Source organism: Megalops cyprinoides, chromosome 17, assembly GCF_013368585.1.
Source record: "Megalops cyprinoides isolate fMegCyp1 chromosome 17, fMegCyp1.pri, whole genome shotgun sequence".
In the NCBI taxonomy this organism is placed as follows: Eukaryota; Metazoa; Chordata; class Actinopteri; order Elopiformes; family Megalopidae; genus Megalops; species Megalops cyprinoides.
Window position 1 is genome coordinate 11,637,323 of NC_050599.1, and position 15,002 is coordinate 11,652,324.

The 15,002-nt window shown below is 46.3% G+C and overlaps 1 protein-coding gene across 10 annotated transcripts in view; it reads left to right on the plus strand.

The window, feature by feature from the left end:
* The window catches only part of stxbp5a (syntaxin binding protein 5a (tomosyn)), a 107,288-nt gene that overhangs the window by 22,058 nt on the left and 70,228 nt on the right, over positions 1–15,002 (plus strand). For all 10 annotated transcript variants that reach the window (XM_036549307.1, XM_036549297.1, XM_036549300.1 and 7 more), the window contains exon 3: positions 14,824–14,905. In XM_036549307.1, coding sequence (XP_036405200.1) covers positions 14,824–14,905 — 82 coding nt within the window. The remainder of the gene's footprint in view (positions 1–14,823; positions 14,906–15,002) is intronic.

The window sequence follows — 15,002 nt, forward strand, 5'->3', positions numbered from 1 at the left end:
CACAGAGTTATTTTTAGGTATAGATCTGCAGAACTAACCAATCAAAGATTGGAGGTAGTCAGCTTGTTATATTTAAGGAAGTCAGCCAGCTAATCAAATGATGGTTTAAAGGATTTATTATGACTGGGCGTGTAACTAACAGATATCCAGCTAACCGTTGCTATAACGGATATGTTTGTTAAATGGGACAGTCACATCACTGACGTCATATTCAAGTTCTATGCGCGGGCGCGGTTAGCGATCACACTAGATGCGTACCGTGCTTGAGTCCAACTGAACCATGCCCGAGCTCACCTCTTCAAGCGGGCCACGGTTCAGCGTACCGTGCCCGGGCACAGTACGGAGCGATCACAGTAGTCAAGTGAACTGGACTTTAGGGGTCAGACATGCTCGGATCGGATTCAGCTGCTTCTTTTTAGTTGGATTTTTCCATGCTTTAGGGCTCTGCTGTAGGGCTCTGCCTACATTCAAGATGGGCGTCTTGCTGACTCAGCCACTTGGAAACCCTGGCTTGTTCATTTTAGTGGGAAGGAAGGGTATTGATTAGTTGTCATATTGATGATTGGGGAAGTGATAATAGTATAGTGTAATTCATATCAGAGATTAATATGTATAGGCTCTTGCCTAAGCAATGCAATTCAGTGCCAGTGCAACGAAAGATAACTGTTTGGGAATTATTGACTAATTTCAAAGGTGCAGCCTGAAGTTGTGAGGGTAGTATTATAGCTAACCACAGTGTGCTCTTCCCTTAACTTGGTGTTTTCAGTTTAAGCTTTTATTTATTTTTCAACAGCTTTAGTGACAACCAAGCTGCTTGATGTTATGCAAAAAAGACCCTGTAAATTTTGCTTGTGTTCAAAATTCAATGTCAAGGACAAAACGAATGGCAGGCAGACTGAATTGAGGTGTCAGCACTCAACACTGAAATGATGCTCACAATGACTGGCCAGTCTTACAGTGTGGCATGAGCAGCCTGTTTGGCAGGGGAGCAAAGTAAAAGGGAAGATCGTGCTCCCCGGCCTGCTCTTTGGTATATTCTCTGATCTTTTTTTAAAAAAAGAATCACTCGGGACGGGGCCCGTGTTTGCTGTGTGTCCCACTGCTGGGACGTCTGCCAAATGTTGAGTGAAGTCCAGCGCTCTAGGGCCGTAAACTGCCATCATCGGAATGCAAAGTGGTCCACGTGGCTCGCCGATCCGCACCCCCCCTCCCCCACACCCCCTGGACCGAGCGCTGCCCTCTTTACCAGACGCTTTCGGTGTCAGCAAAAAAGGAAAAGCGAAACACTCGAACCCTTATCGCCCCGGCCATCCCGGTTCCATTGAAATGGAGGAGCATTGGAGTCGCTTGATGGTTTATCAATGCGCATCAATGGCGGGGCCGTGGTGCCATTGTCTTGCTGGTGTTGTGTGACGTGGAGACCATCGGTTGCGAGGAGAGATAGCAACTGAGCTCGCTGGTGGGTGAAAGACCGCTAACAAAGGACTCCAGCGTGCGTCAGTTCGATAAGGCAGGAGCAGTGCGCAGATCGCTCGTAACGTTTCCTTTGAACTGCTTAGCCGTATCCTCCCTCCTCTCTCCCCTTGCCCATACTGCACAGCTTCCATTTTGTTTTGTTTTAATTGCTGGGGGAAAGGAGCGGCAGCCTCTTTTGACCCCCCTGGCTTCCCGTAGTCCGTGAGATGTTCGTGATCATCGCCCCGCAGGAGGGTTTCTGTTGACAGAGCTTCCCGTTTGCCCCCCCTGCCACACTTCCTCCTGATCGGTGTCAAAATTTCCTGTGGGAACCCATTTGCCAGAGGATGATTCCGTCAGGAGGAAGTGGAAATGCGGGGAACGAGTCAGAAAGGTGGTGATGTAAACACTTGTGAGATGGATGTCTCCTCTCTGACCAGAATTGAGCAGTCCCTTATGTGCTCCAATATACCTGTCCAGGTTAGAGCGATGATCTTTCCCACTATGGCTGAAGTGTAGAGTTCCTGTGCTGTTCGCGGCACACTTAATGATTTCCCCTGTGAAGTCATGACTGCCCTCCCCCCACCCTTACCTCTGCCTGCTCTGGCTATTGCCCATTATAATTCAGGACTCTCTGAGACCGTCTGACACAATCACCCACACCCCTCCCCCCCCAAAACTCCCCTGACTTCTCATTCGCTACAGCTTCCCACAAGGGCCAGTTTCAATGTGTCCTCTGGTAAATTATTCATTACATTCAAAGGCACATAGCCGTTTTCTCTGAAAAACCATCAATACTTTTCCTTACTATTGTCATAGTGCATGCTGGCCTACATATAATTGGAGCTTGCAACTGACTCTGTGTCCTCTGGGAGGAAAAAAAGCCAATAAGTATTTTGAAATTAAACCCACAGAAAGTGTCTGGCTGGACAAAGTCTCACGGAAGGCCCTTACAGAGCCAACTGTTTAAAGCTTTGTCCTTCCAAATTCTTTCCCCGGGTTTAGTCCGTTCAGTGAGCTACCTGAGGTGACCTTGAAGAAGGTAAAAGAGTTTGGTCCGGCTGAACGGCTGCTTTGGGGCGGATGTCAGAAGAAGCAGCTTACGGCTGCACGGCTATTCCTCTCACCCGAGCCCAGGTGCAGGGCTTAGCGGGAGGCCCCTCGAGTGCTGCCAGACAGCTTGCTCACTGCACCTGGGGTTCTCAGACGGTGACACTTGCTTCAGCTTTCAAGTGCATAAATTTACCGATGACCTTGAACTGCACTGCGGCGAAGCTTGGCGTTTACAAAGGCAGACACATTTTAGAGGTTGTTCACGATTGTGTTGTAATTTTCCCATGCATCGCATGCAAGTCCTTTCCACCCCTAAGAGCATCTGCTTATGTGAATAATAGTAATAATAATATAATAGTATATTCACTACCATCAGTACTACAACTTCTCCTAAGAGTAATGTATTTCATAGAAGTGTCTCATCTGTTCCATTTCCTTGGCATTGAAGATAATAGACGTAGAAGTAGGTATGGAAGAAATGAGGGGCTTTCGAACAAATGAAATAACTGTAACTATACATGATACATTATATGTGTGTGTTCACACACTAACATATATGTAGAGGACCCCTCTAAACCGCATAAAGCTCAAATTGCAATATCAGTCCAAGAAAAATTGGATTTGTTACGTAGGAAACATTTGTGGAGCTTTTGAAGAATACTGCATTTAGTGGAGGAAAACCCGACAGATCCATCAGTATGAAGTTGTAAAGATGTAGGATGTAACAGAGCTGAACACGGGTGGAAGGAGAGCCATCCTGATACTTTCGATTGATGTAAATTGTAAATTGTATCCATGGATTTGTTTTTTAGTTCTTAACTGGATACCGAGACTGCATTAAGCCAGTGACATCATTCAAAGTGTATGTGAGCCAGCGTGTTGGCAGGCTGGGATAGGGAGATTTGATGCAGCCACCGTTTGCCAGGCTCACAAAGGAAACCAAACTAGTGGATTACAGATCATTACTGGTAGTCCGTTTAATGGTGCCATCATCACATTGCTGCCTGCTGCGTCACGGTCAAGCCACACAGGTGCTTTGTCCTTGAAAATATCAGTGTCCCATTGTCTGTTTTGGGAAGGACGGGGATTATGGGTCAGCGGTGCCTGGCCCCCCTGTGGCGTCCGCCCAGAACGGGATCAGAGCCCTCTTTGATGTGCGTCCCACCTGTGACCCCCCGTGCGGCACCGCGGGGGAGGGAGGTGGCAGCGGCCCTGTGTTTATTCTCCGCGGTGACGAGTGAATCCTCTCGGCAGTTGTCCCCCCTCCATCTGGAGGGACCTGCTGCTCGGGCGTCTGGATCTCCCGGCTGCTCCGGCTCCACCGCGGACCCGCGGCCCGGGGGAGGGGGACGCTATGGGAGGAAGGGGGCTCGGCCAGGATGGGCCATGCCATAGGGGGACGCCACAGCCACTGTGATACTCCGGGGCCCCCTCGTGTCCAGCCACCTTCTCCTCACATGAGGCGGATGGGAGTTTGGTTGCAGTGGAGACCAAAGTCCCCCCCATTTTCTATGCTTTATCTGCGACCTCCCTTTATTCGCGTGCAGGATTTGCGATGAGTGGGATCTTATCGGCGCCGGCCCACAGATAACGGCTCCAGCGGAGGAGGGTTGTGATGCGAGTGGGAGGGAAGGGGTCGAAGGAGGGCAGGGCTGTGGAGACAGCACCGCGGGGTCGGAGGCTAAGAGAGGGGAGGGGCGGGGGCGGGGTGGACCATGAGAGAGACGGGAGTCATGCCACTGCTGCCAGGGGTGATGTATTTCTTCATAAATAAATAATGCAGGAGCGATCCGCTGCTTTTTATTTATAACATTCCGCTGTTGTTTATTTATTCTGCTCTCCGTCTCCAGCGTTCACGTATAAATAGGCACTGCCTTCTGCCACGCTCATTTGAAAACGGACGGAGGAAAATACCGGACGAGTCTCCCACACCCATCTGCCAGACATTTACGTACATTTTAATAAAGTAGTTTCCTCGGCACTTTGATGATGTAAAATATTAACACAGCTAAATGCATACATTGGCTTCCAGTTTGCTGCATAAATTATTAAGCAGCCAGGGAAAAAAAGCAGTCAGAGTCAGTTAGTCTTTCTGCAGCCCATTTCTTTCTTTCCCTCCCTCCTTCTCTCTCTCTGTCTCTCCCTTCTCTTTTTCTCTCTCCCTCTCCTTCAGTCTGCTACATGGATTTCGTCATCCATGTTTTCTTCTCTCTGTAAAAGCACTGTCATGCTTTATGAAGAAATGGAGAAGGCAATTACATCAACCAAAATCAGCTTTTTCAAGGAGACTGCCATGTTGGGTCTCCCGGGGACTTGTGGGTAATAAATGGTGCAGCTGTGTTACCAGCTTCTTCCAGGCAGGTCATATACTGCACATGTGTGGTATTATGGTGAGCACAAGCACATTGTGCCAAGGTATGCCGTTAAAGTCCTGTAAAATTTGTGTTTTGATGAATACGTGGTGAAGTAAAAGCACAGCTAAACTTAATCCATCCTTCGGAGTTGGGAAGGTCTCAGTTTTACCTTTGCACCAAGGGTACACACAACCCATAAATCTGATGGTTGTTAGAGTGTTGCTATTGATTTGCTACGCTATTGCCCTCATCTCTGCCGTTATCCATTTAATATTGGTGCTCTTGTGTTTGTTGGTCTTCCTCTGAATGAGATCTCTCATCGATTGTCCGGCAATAAAATCATGTCACTGAGATTGTGTCAGATGTCTATGTCAGACATTTAATGAAGACATTTGGGAAGACAGACATCTGCAAGACAGATGTATGAGGAACAAAGACCGCTGCAAACTTGTGATACACAGCAACAACTGTTGGAAATGTTCTCACGCCATGTCACAGCTTCTGGGGGATATCAACATGGCCTCAGTTGGAGTTTGCTAGTCATCTTTTGTCTGCAGTCTGTGTTAAATTATCTCCACAGCTGATCTGGATGGGCTTCTCTGGTGCAGTAAGATACAGGAAGTTACACAGGAAACTGTACGCAGGAGTTATTTTAAGACATGATAGAGATAGGTTTTCTGGTAGGTGCGAGTTCTGTTGATGCTAGTTTTACTTTATGGACATTTGAGACTAGCTCGTAGGCTGGCCATGAAGAATGCTTTATAAATTGAACATTCACGTAATTACCAGAATGTCAGGAGGGAATTTTAGAAAAAAAAGCATTTTAAAATACATTATCATTTTGAGAGCACATTTGGTCTTTCAAACTAAGAACAAGATTAGAACTCACTCTATTTTTTTTTTCAACCAATCTGGGTAAAATCTTTGTTAGGTGAATGATACTGTTACACTATGTTAGGCAAGGTATAAGTAGGCTGCATTGGTTTACTTCTAATGTAGAATCATTGCCTGATGTTTCCCTCTCATTCTCAGTACGTTTCCTCTTAGGGTTTGGGCTGCAACCGATTATGCTGAATCACTTTTTCTTTCTTTTTTTTTTGCCTTCATCGATGCATTTTCCTTTCCCGTGAAGGTGCTTGTACATGGCCTAGCAGAATGCTAAATCGTCCTGCTAAAATTAGACAACGGCTGAGGTTATTAATGGTTCCTGCTCCAAGAGCAACTGGCTTCCAGGAACTAAGCGCACTGCTCTGGTGCACCAGGGAGTTACCTCAGTAGTGTCTACTGCAAGACTACTACAGGTTTATTGTTCCTGTCTATCCAGAAGTATTCCATATTAACCAAGAAGATAAATGCATGTATTTACACATTTTATGCCTTGCAAAGCCCCCAAATGAGTTATCTCATACATGCTTCACTTAGACAGCTGCACAGACATCTGCGCTCAGTCTTTGCCAGATGCATTAAGACAATGAAAAATTTTTTCTTCTTTTGTGTTTGTAGAAGTGTTAGGGGGTACATAGTACTGCCCCATGTATCGCGAATCTTATACGAATAGAAGTATTCCTGTTACTGTCAAGCAGATTTATCTTCCAAGAAGGGGATAAATGTCAGGATGTAACCCGTCCGTTTTGCCGATGTTGCATCGTGGAATTCAAGGTGAAAGTTCCCCTGCAGGGACAGGCCGATATTGTGAAAGGTTTGCCAGCCTTATAGATTGAAAGTGCCTTGGGAGATTATTTCTGTGAAGAGGGTGTTAGACGTGTTAATCGCTCCCATGTGTTTACGCCTCCAAGTAATCACTTGGTAAACACCAAGTTCAGATGCTGTTTATCTATCGTCCCTTGTCATTCCCGGTCAGCTACTGTTGAAACATGTTAACAGCCATCAGAAACATGGGCTGTTGAAATTGCAAATGGGAGTCTCACAGGATTGTCTCCGCTGAGACCTCCTTCTGAGTTTTCGCGTGGGCGACACAGGGCTACAGGGGGTGCCTGTCCGTGGGCTGCTGATTCTCAGCTTGACCCCCGAGGCAGTGTCAGGCTCACTTTCGATCAGACGCGGCAGTGTGATTCCCTTTTTAAATTTGGTGCAAAAAACAACTCCCTTGCATTGCCATTACCATTTCTCTGAATAACAGCGCACCTGCGTAAATGCGCGCGTTGCTATAGAAAGACATTTCGACATTACGTTTTTACGTGCATAACGTTCTTTTCAGCTTGCTTTGTAGCTCTGAGAAATGCGTATTTTCTGTGTGCTGCCTTGGATCAGCTCTGCAGCAGCAGCAGCAGCAGCACCCCCCTCTCTGAGAGGCGCGATGTATGACTGGGCATGTTTGACGTCAGCGCAGGGGCTGGCGTCAGCGCCCTGGCTCCGAGGCGCTTCTCCTCTCTGCCGTGGCCTGATGGGATGTGAAGTCCTCCGATCGGGGTGGCCCTCGGCTCAGAGAAAGCCTCCGAGGTGCCTGGAGCTTGGAGGCACGGCGAGGTGTCCGGCGATACACACCCCTGTCAGGAGCCGCCGGAGGAAAGGAAACCGCGTTGTGGGAGAGGTGTGCAAGATGTGGCTCAGCGTTTCTATGGCGACTCTTGCTGGAGCGTGAGAGAGAAAAGGAAGAAAAATGGAAATTCCTCAGACTTGTTAGATGTGTCATCAGATATGGAAAGCTAGAATGTGAATGAGAATATGCATAAGAAGCACATTAGCTTGTGTAAATTGCATCAAGGAACTTTAACTATTTATTGCTAATATTTACTTGGACATGTTGTCTTGAAAACAAAAAACAACCATTACAATGCTTTTTATCTTTGTCTATATATTATGCAATATAAACACAAACTTTATATACAGTATATGATAATAAAAGAGTGTAATATAATATAATATAATATCATTTCTAATTATAATTAGAAAATATGTAGGTATGAGAAGTAAAATCATGATCAGTTTCTCTGTTACATAGATTATTGGATAAGAGCTTGAGTAAGGTTGTCTGAATCAAAGTTTGATTGATCCATGAGGTTTTGATATTAAAACCTAGGTCTAGTGTATCACAAATAGATGGCACATCGGCTTAAAGGACCATACCTCTATGTCCAACCAAGCGCTTTCCCCTGGGATGGCTTTCCGTAGAGGTACTCTACATGGGTAAACATTAAGCTGTGATACAATCATGTTATATAGTGTGCAGTGTCCCCACTGCGGCTACCGTCTGTCCCCTCTCAAGGCGATGAACTGAGAGACAATAAAACAATAGCTCTTCATTGAAAGCTCTGAAATGGCTTTTAAATATTCTTTTTACTTGACCTGATGTGGAAATGACCTAGTTTCATTTCTGTCTTCCCTCTGGTCAATCTTTCCATTAGAAGTGTGGGAATGCCAGTGTCGCAGAGTAAAAAGCATTTTTATCATAGCTGTCCCGTCCCAATACGCAGCTGCAGTGAACATTCACCTGTGTCTGAAGTTTATTTCGCATGTGTTCGCAGGACACCTATAGAATCCATAATCCTCCAGCAGGTCATCTTTTTTTATATTAACAATTTATCGAACTTTCGACACCTTACGTTTGAGAACCTTTCTGTAAAGGTTACATTTCGGGAGGTCGATTTAGCCGAGCTCACTGCCTCCCTGTGAACTTTCCGATTGGGTCGGGCTTTACAATGTTTGCATTTGAATGTTTAGTCGGGACCACAACCCCATAAGCAAATGTTGAACAACTGCTGCAGACAGAGCAATGCAAACAGTGCAAGCCTTTTTATAAACTAACACAGTGTAGAAACAGATTAAGTCAGGTCTCATCTCCTGCCCCCAGTGTAAAGCTTGTTTCTGTGGTCAGCTGAGCAAAAAGTGTTGTTTGGACACGGGACACTTTAGTGTCGCTCTCCTGTCTGAAAGAAGCTCTTTCCCTGAAATCGGAGTTAACGTGCTTGATTCACAGTGCACTTCAACTGGCTGTTGAAATGATGAGATGGACAGACTTGGGCATTTTTGCCTCGAACCTGTCTTTAGGTGCGGTGTGGCATCGCAGGTGCCCACGCAAAGGATTGTCCTGGGGAATGTGGGAAAGGAAGGCACACAGAGAGTGACTTCCTGTTCCCTGGTGGGTGAGACACAGTCTGCAATTTTAAGTATTGTGTTGTTTTTTTTTAAAGAGCAAAGGATTGCACAACACAAAGTTATACCTGAATACTGAGTAAATTTTGTGCTGCTGTCTGTTTTAAGAAACTTATAGTATAATAAAAAAAAAGTCCTTGATTATCTTTGAGTGATTGCTGGGCCTTAGGCATTAGAGCTGTCCAGCAACAAAGTGTTTTGGATTGACATCTCATGTTAGCCACTGAGAATGATTGTGATGCCAATTACGATTGACATATTTATCCTAAAAATAACTGAATGAAGCTAGGAATAGATGATTTTATTTGGATATTATAACTGCAGCTGTGTGGTCAGCAGGGCGTGATTGCTGGGCCCCTCTGAGGAGGAAACAGAATATTCCCAGCCTGGCCTTTGTTTTGAGCTGCGATTCAGCCCGCGCTCCCAGGAACGGTCTGCATGACCACCGCAAAGTGCAGTGGACATTGATTCATCGCAGTCCGCCAGAGAGGCAGTGTGGGATTTCAGGGGTAAACGTTCCCTGGGGAGAAAATCTGATCACTCCCAGCATCCTCCTGCTGCCGGGTACCCACTGGCGCCCTCCGGTTTAGGGAAAGTGTGCGGGGTTGGCTGCAAAGCTGTGTTTGAGGGGCAGCTGGGGTTGGGTGATGGGGGTGGTGCAGGGAGTGAGGAGGGCTGGTGAGGCTGAACTCCGTGGTAAGATGAGTGTTCCGCTTGCCTTTGAAGTCAGACCTATCAAAAAAAAAAAAAACACAAAAAAAACAGCTGTTGTGTTGCTACCGCCCCTCGGTGCTGGCCGTGTAATTGCCGCTGTCGCCCAAACAATGCGCCGCGCTGTCTTTGAAGGCCCCTCCCGCGGGGGAGAAAGAGCAAACACAGAAATGTGCACCAGCCCTTGCTGCAATGCAGTGTGCTTCTGTCATAGGCTTTAGGTTGATGGAGGAAAGATTTTTTCCCATCGGTGGGATGTGAGCTTTGCTCTTAAACCGCTGGGAGCCGCACGCTTAAAGTGGATCAAGTGTGGACTGTGGTCACATGGAAGGTCGCCACTGACGTTTTGGTAGAAGATAAAACGTGTATGCGCATCGGCATCAGATGTCAGTAAACTGTGAGGATGTATATGTGGTGATGTCTACCTCCCAGCATTTGCGCCCTTGATCACAGCGCTTATTATGGTCTAGTTAAAGTGATAAGGAGAGTCTACGCTCTCCATACTCACCCATAGGTTTCACCGGTGTTCGGTAACTGAAGCCGCAGTTGCTGTGCAGACGGAAGGTTCTGATGTGTTTTGATGCTTGCTGTCAACTTATAGAGGGGTCCTTTTTTCCTTAAGCTAGAAATGTTTCCTTACTGGTTTTGTGGCTTATTGATTACAATGGCCATCCTGTCACAGGAAGACATACCGCAAAGTTTAAAAGATGACAGTCAGCATTGTGGGGATGGATGGGGTTAATGGCTGGTACTCTGTCCCAGGGGACACACTTCATTAGAAATACTCTATCAGACTCAAGTAGACTCTAATAACATATCATACATATCATGTTCCCGCCTCTTGAAGGGGTCAGTCTGTCAGGTCATGGTGTATATATGCACATTCAAGGGCAAATCTTACCAAGCTTGTGAAAATGGTTAATGTTGTAGATAGCCGATGACGCTGGTTACGGGTTTATTTGTGTATGTGGAGGTGCAAGTGCAGGTGTGTTTGTGGAGGGGCAAGCAAGGTCGTGTGTACGGCGGTCCCGGTTGGTTGGTTCGTGGAGGTGCAGTTGGGTGCAGAGGTGCAGGTGTGTTGTGTGTTGCAGTTGAGTGTTTGTGGAGGTGCAGACACACAGTTGTGGAAAGGGAGGCGGATGTGTGTGTGTGTGTTTTTACATGAGTACAGGTATGTGATGGTGAGGATGCAGATAGGTGTGTTAACTGTGCAGTTGCAGCTCTGTGTTTTTGTGGGTGGAGCCAGTAGCGTGCTGCCTGCACACCTCATCTGTGCTCTCCCCACGTTTTCCACACCAGTGCATTGTGGGTGTGGAGATAATGTCACACTCAGATTAATGGTTTTGAAACATTATCAATGCTCACTTCCACGCATCTGTGTGCAACTTTGTGCTGTGGTGTTAAAGCTTAGATAATGTCAACCTAAGAATGTAGTGCGACAGAGGCTGCAGTAAAAAAGTACGAGATAAATTAGCGTCTGCTAAATTTGAACCATCTCTTTGTTTTATTAAGCTGATGATCGTGGTCTGTGAAAATGTATGTTGGTATGAATTACATTTGCGTTGTGCACATTTTGTATTTAAGAGAGGGGGGGTTGGGGTTTTGGAGGATGGGGCGTGGCCTTTAAATGGAGAGGCTTAAAACATTCTATATAGTACTATGCTATAGAATGTTTCACTTTGGGGAAACTAACCAAGGAAAAAAGAAACAACAATAGGAAAAATGAAAAACATTAAATCCTGTTTTTTTTTTTTTACTCTCCCTGTAGGATTTCATCCCCATTTTGTTGCTAGGCAACCCCTGAATGAGTTTTCAATTAAGTCACTTACAGTTCCCATCTCTGGTCTAAACTGCAGGGCTGATTCTATTGGGTCAGCGGGGAGTCTTTCTGTGAGGCATACGGCTCAGCCAACTGCAGTGCTGGCGAACAGGGGCCTCCGCATTTGCATAGTGAAAGACAGGCAGCTATTTTGGCAGCAGCATGGGGTGTGGGGGTAAGAGCCTGGGCCATGTAACCCAGGGGGATACGGGGTCGATTCCCTGGATGGGCTTGTGTTGTACGCTTGGGAGAGGTTCTCATCCTAAATTGCTTTAGTCCTCCATATGAATCAATAATATGTAAGAAGTGGAAGGGCTGTAAGTGGCGCTGGCTAAGCAAAGGAATAATACTAATATATCTGCCAAACTGAATAGCGCAGGGAAATGTGGTATGTGGGGGGCCTGCCGGCTGTCTTGGTTAGCCCAGAAAAAGGTCAAGGTGGTGTTCCATATTTGGGTACTGTGACATCACGGCAGAAGGAGAAGCCATTTTCCGTGTGGTGTGCGAGAGGGATCTGAGATGGCTTAATGGCCAGGGGACGATCTGCGGGCCCGGATTGTAAAGCCGCGGGGCCGCCGGGTGATAAGAATTGATGATGGAGAAGTGTCAGAGCGCGCAGGTAGAGTGGCTGAGTAATGGCGTTATTAGCCCCGCTTCGCTGCTACAGTTTGTCTACTGATGGGGCCTGTCTCTGTATTCCAGATCATGATTTGTATTAATGTATACCTTTATTATCCCATTTAGAGAGCTGGTGGTGGGGGGGAGGGGTCCGACCAGGGGTCGGCAGTGCTGCACGGACGAGTGCCTCTCACCTGTCCGCTCGAAAACGAAGGACAAAAGTCATCTGGGGTCATTCTCTAAAAAAAATGCTGTACCCATTCTGTCTACCCATTCCAACTATCTACGGTAAATGCCCTTCTTTTAAGGGCCTCCTCGGTTGGCTATGTTTAAGTTCATCCTAAATGCACATCACCCTTGTTAAAATTCCAGTTTCAAGGATAATAATGCACGATAGTGTTGACAACTTTCACATAATAATCATTACTTCCCTTTAACAAAGCGATACCACTTATGTTCGACAGCGTTTTTGTTGGAAGGGTAAAACAACACTAGCGCTCCGTGTTTCATGGGGTGCATTAATCCTGATTACCCCTCAGGGGGATTTATCCGCTTTTGCAAGCCTTTTCGCTCACAATTTTTTTTTTTTTTTTTGCTGCTTTTTCAAATCACGAAATGCGCCGTAATTTTTCCCCCCCGTCATGTACTTTGCTTCCCCATGAAACACATCCTCATGGAAAAGTGCAGAGAGGCAGATTTTCCCCTCCTAAAGAATGATTGCAAAAATAAATATGCATCATTGGTGTTCTCACAGATGCAAGTCTCCCGGGTTCCGAGCGCTTTTCTTGTGAATGTTTCCCTCTCTCTTTTTTCCCCTCTTGAAGCGGAGAGGTCATAGACGTCATTTTGTCTGCTCTTTTTTTTTTGCATTTCAAAAGGATATTTTTTCCCCCTAACAAGCAAAGTTCAGTTATATTCTGCCTGGGAAAAAAAAAGTACCACAGAAAGTTTTACTGCTCTCCCCATTTAAAATTACATCAGGAGATACAGCTCAGTATATTAGCAGCCAGGCACGGGTCATTATGCTTAAATATCAAAATGAAATGTTTCAACAGTAAGCGGCTCTTTGGTCCATTGAAAACAATTGTGTGTGGCACAGTCCCTCTTTACTTAATCATGTTATTGCACCGGTTCTTTCTCTCCTCTCCAAATGGTAGAAGGCACAGGTACAGTTCTTTTCGCCGTCAGTTTTCATAAGGTTGGTCGGAACAGGAGGGAAATATGGAAGCAAATAAGCAGATCTTCCATGTGTTGATGAGAGCAGAACTCTGGGTGACAGAGGCAGACAACCAAGGCCCTGTGCCTCGTTGGTGTTCTCCACGCTCGTGGCTAATGGGCTACTTGAGGAAAGGGGAGGCCTTTTAAGCACTTGAAGGGATCTGTGTTTTATTCCTGCCCCTGAGTGATAGATTATCTGTCAGCTGAGCGGTAGCGTGAGGGAAGGCTTGCTGGGAGCTGACAGAGCCATATTGACAGGGAGCAGCGCTTAAGCCACTGATCCGGACTGCTGGTGGTTGGGCCCTAATCCCCCCGTGTGTGTGCACCTGGGATGAGCAGGCCTCGCCGAGTTGGCTCGGAGGCCGGGGTGTGGTGCTGCAGTGGTTGTGGAGTGGCATTACGGGGTCAAGGGTAATGGGTTGGAGTCCCAGAGGGGCCGCTTTCTTATCATGTTGGACGACAGAATGTGTCGCCATTCACCCTGGTTGTGGGTGCACAACTTGCAAGTCAACTAATTCACATCCCAAGAGCACGTTTTCACCGCTCAGTATCTAGCCACAAGGAGCGAAGTTTTGTGTTGTTGCATTGTCTTTGTCCTGAGAGCAAGAGATATGCTTGAGGTTGTTGTTTGGCCAACCAGTGTGTGAGCTGTGTGATCTGTCTGCTCTCAGAGCGATAAGCTTGCTTCCTGGACAGTGTCACACTGAACTGTGATAAATTTTGCTCATGTTTACTGTATGAGGTAAAGAATGCTCTTATTTTGTAAATTGTTATGGTTGGGTTATGTTTGGGTGTAAGAAGTTTTATCTCCTCTTTAGGCTTGGAAATAACAGAAAAAATGGGCTTAGAGTTGTCAGTACACAAAGCGAATTATTGGTTGTTCTCTAAAACCTGTGAATACTTGGTCCTATTGTTATAATTTAGTGCTTGATCGTATGGTAGTTTAATAAAAGTTTTAAACTCTGTTAAAAGATTGTCAAATTCCATCCCTTTGCATTTTTCTGTTACTCAATTGAATAAAGGAAAAGTGTTTGGTTGGAAAGTTTGTTTCCAACACATCCAACTAAATACCTTTCTTTGGTTTATTTTTTTCAGGGTTGCTTTTTTAAATATCATGAAGTAATTCCTCAAATACTAGAAATTATTGAGAACACAACAACCTAATCTGTGGACTTTAATTGCAGAAACCTCACTGTGGTTTTTTTAAGGGGTTGGTCTTCCGTCCTCATCGGCCTCAGAGGCGTGGCAAACAACATGTCAAGTGTGTGACAGAGCGACCCTGCTGCAGACCTGGAGTCAGCTCCCTAGGCTGTTCTGCAGATAAGGGAGATGGAGATTACTGTGTTGCTCGGGTGTGTGTGTGTACCTGACCACTGATCCCAGATTAGTGCAAGGATCCACCCCTTGCACCCCTCTAGCTCTGTGCTGGGTGCTTATGTGTGTCCGTCTCTCCTGAATATTCCTTGACCGATTGGACCCTAGCTTCGGACGTCCTGGGGTGGAATGCTACTGCCAGCATGACAGTGGGGCCGCCGTCATCCAGCTGCAGTTCCTGATCAATGAGGTAACCCCCCCGTCCCTTCTGGGCCTGACTGTTCCCAACCTGTCCGACCTGGCTTCTGGCTGCATGAGGAGCATGTTCTATAACTCTGGGATGTGGG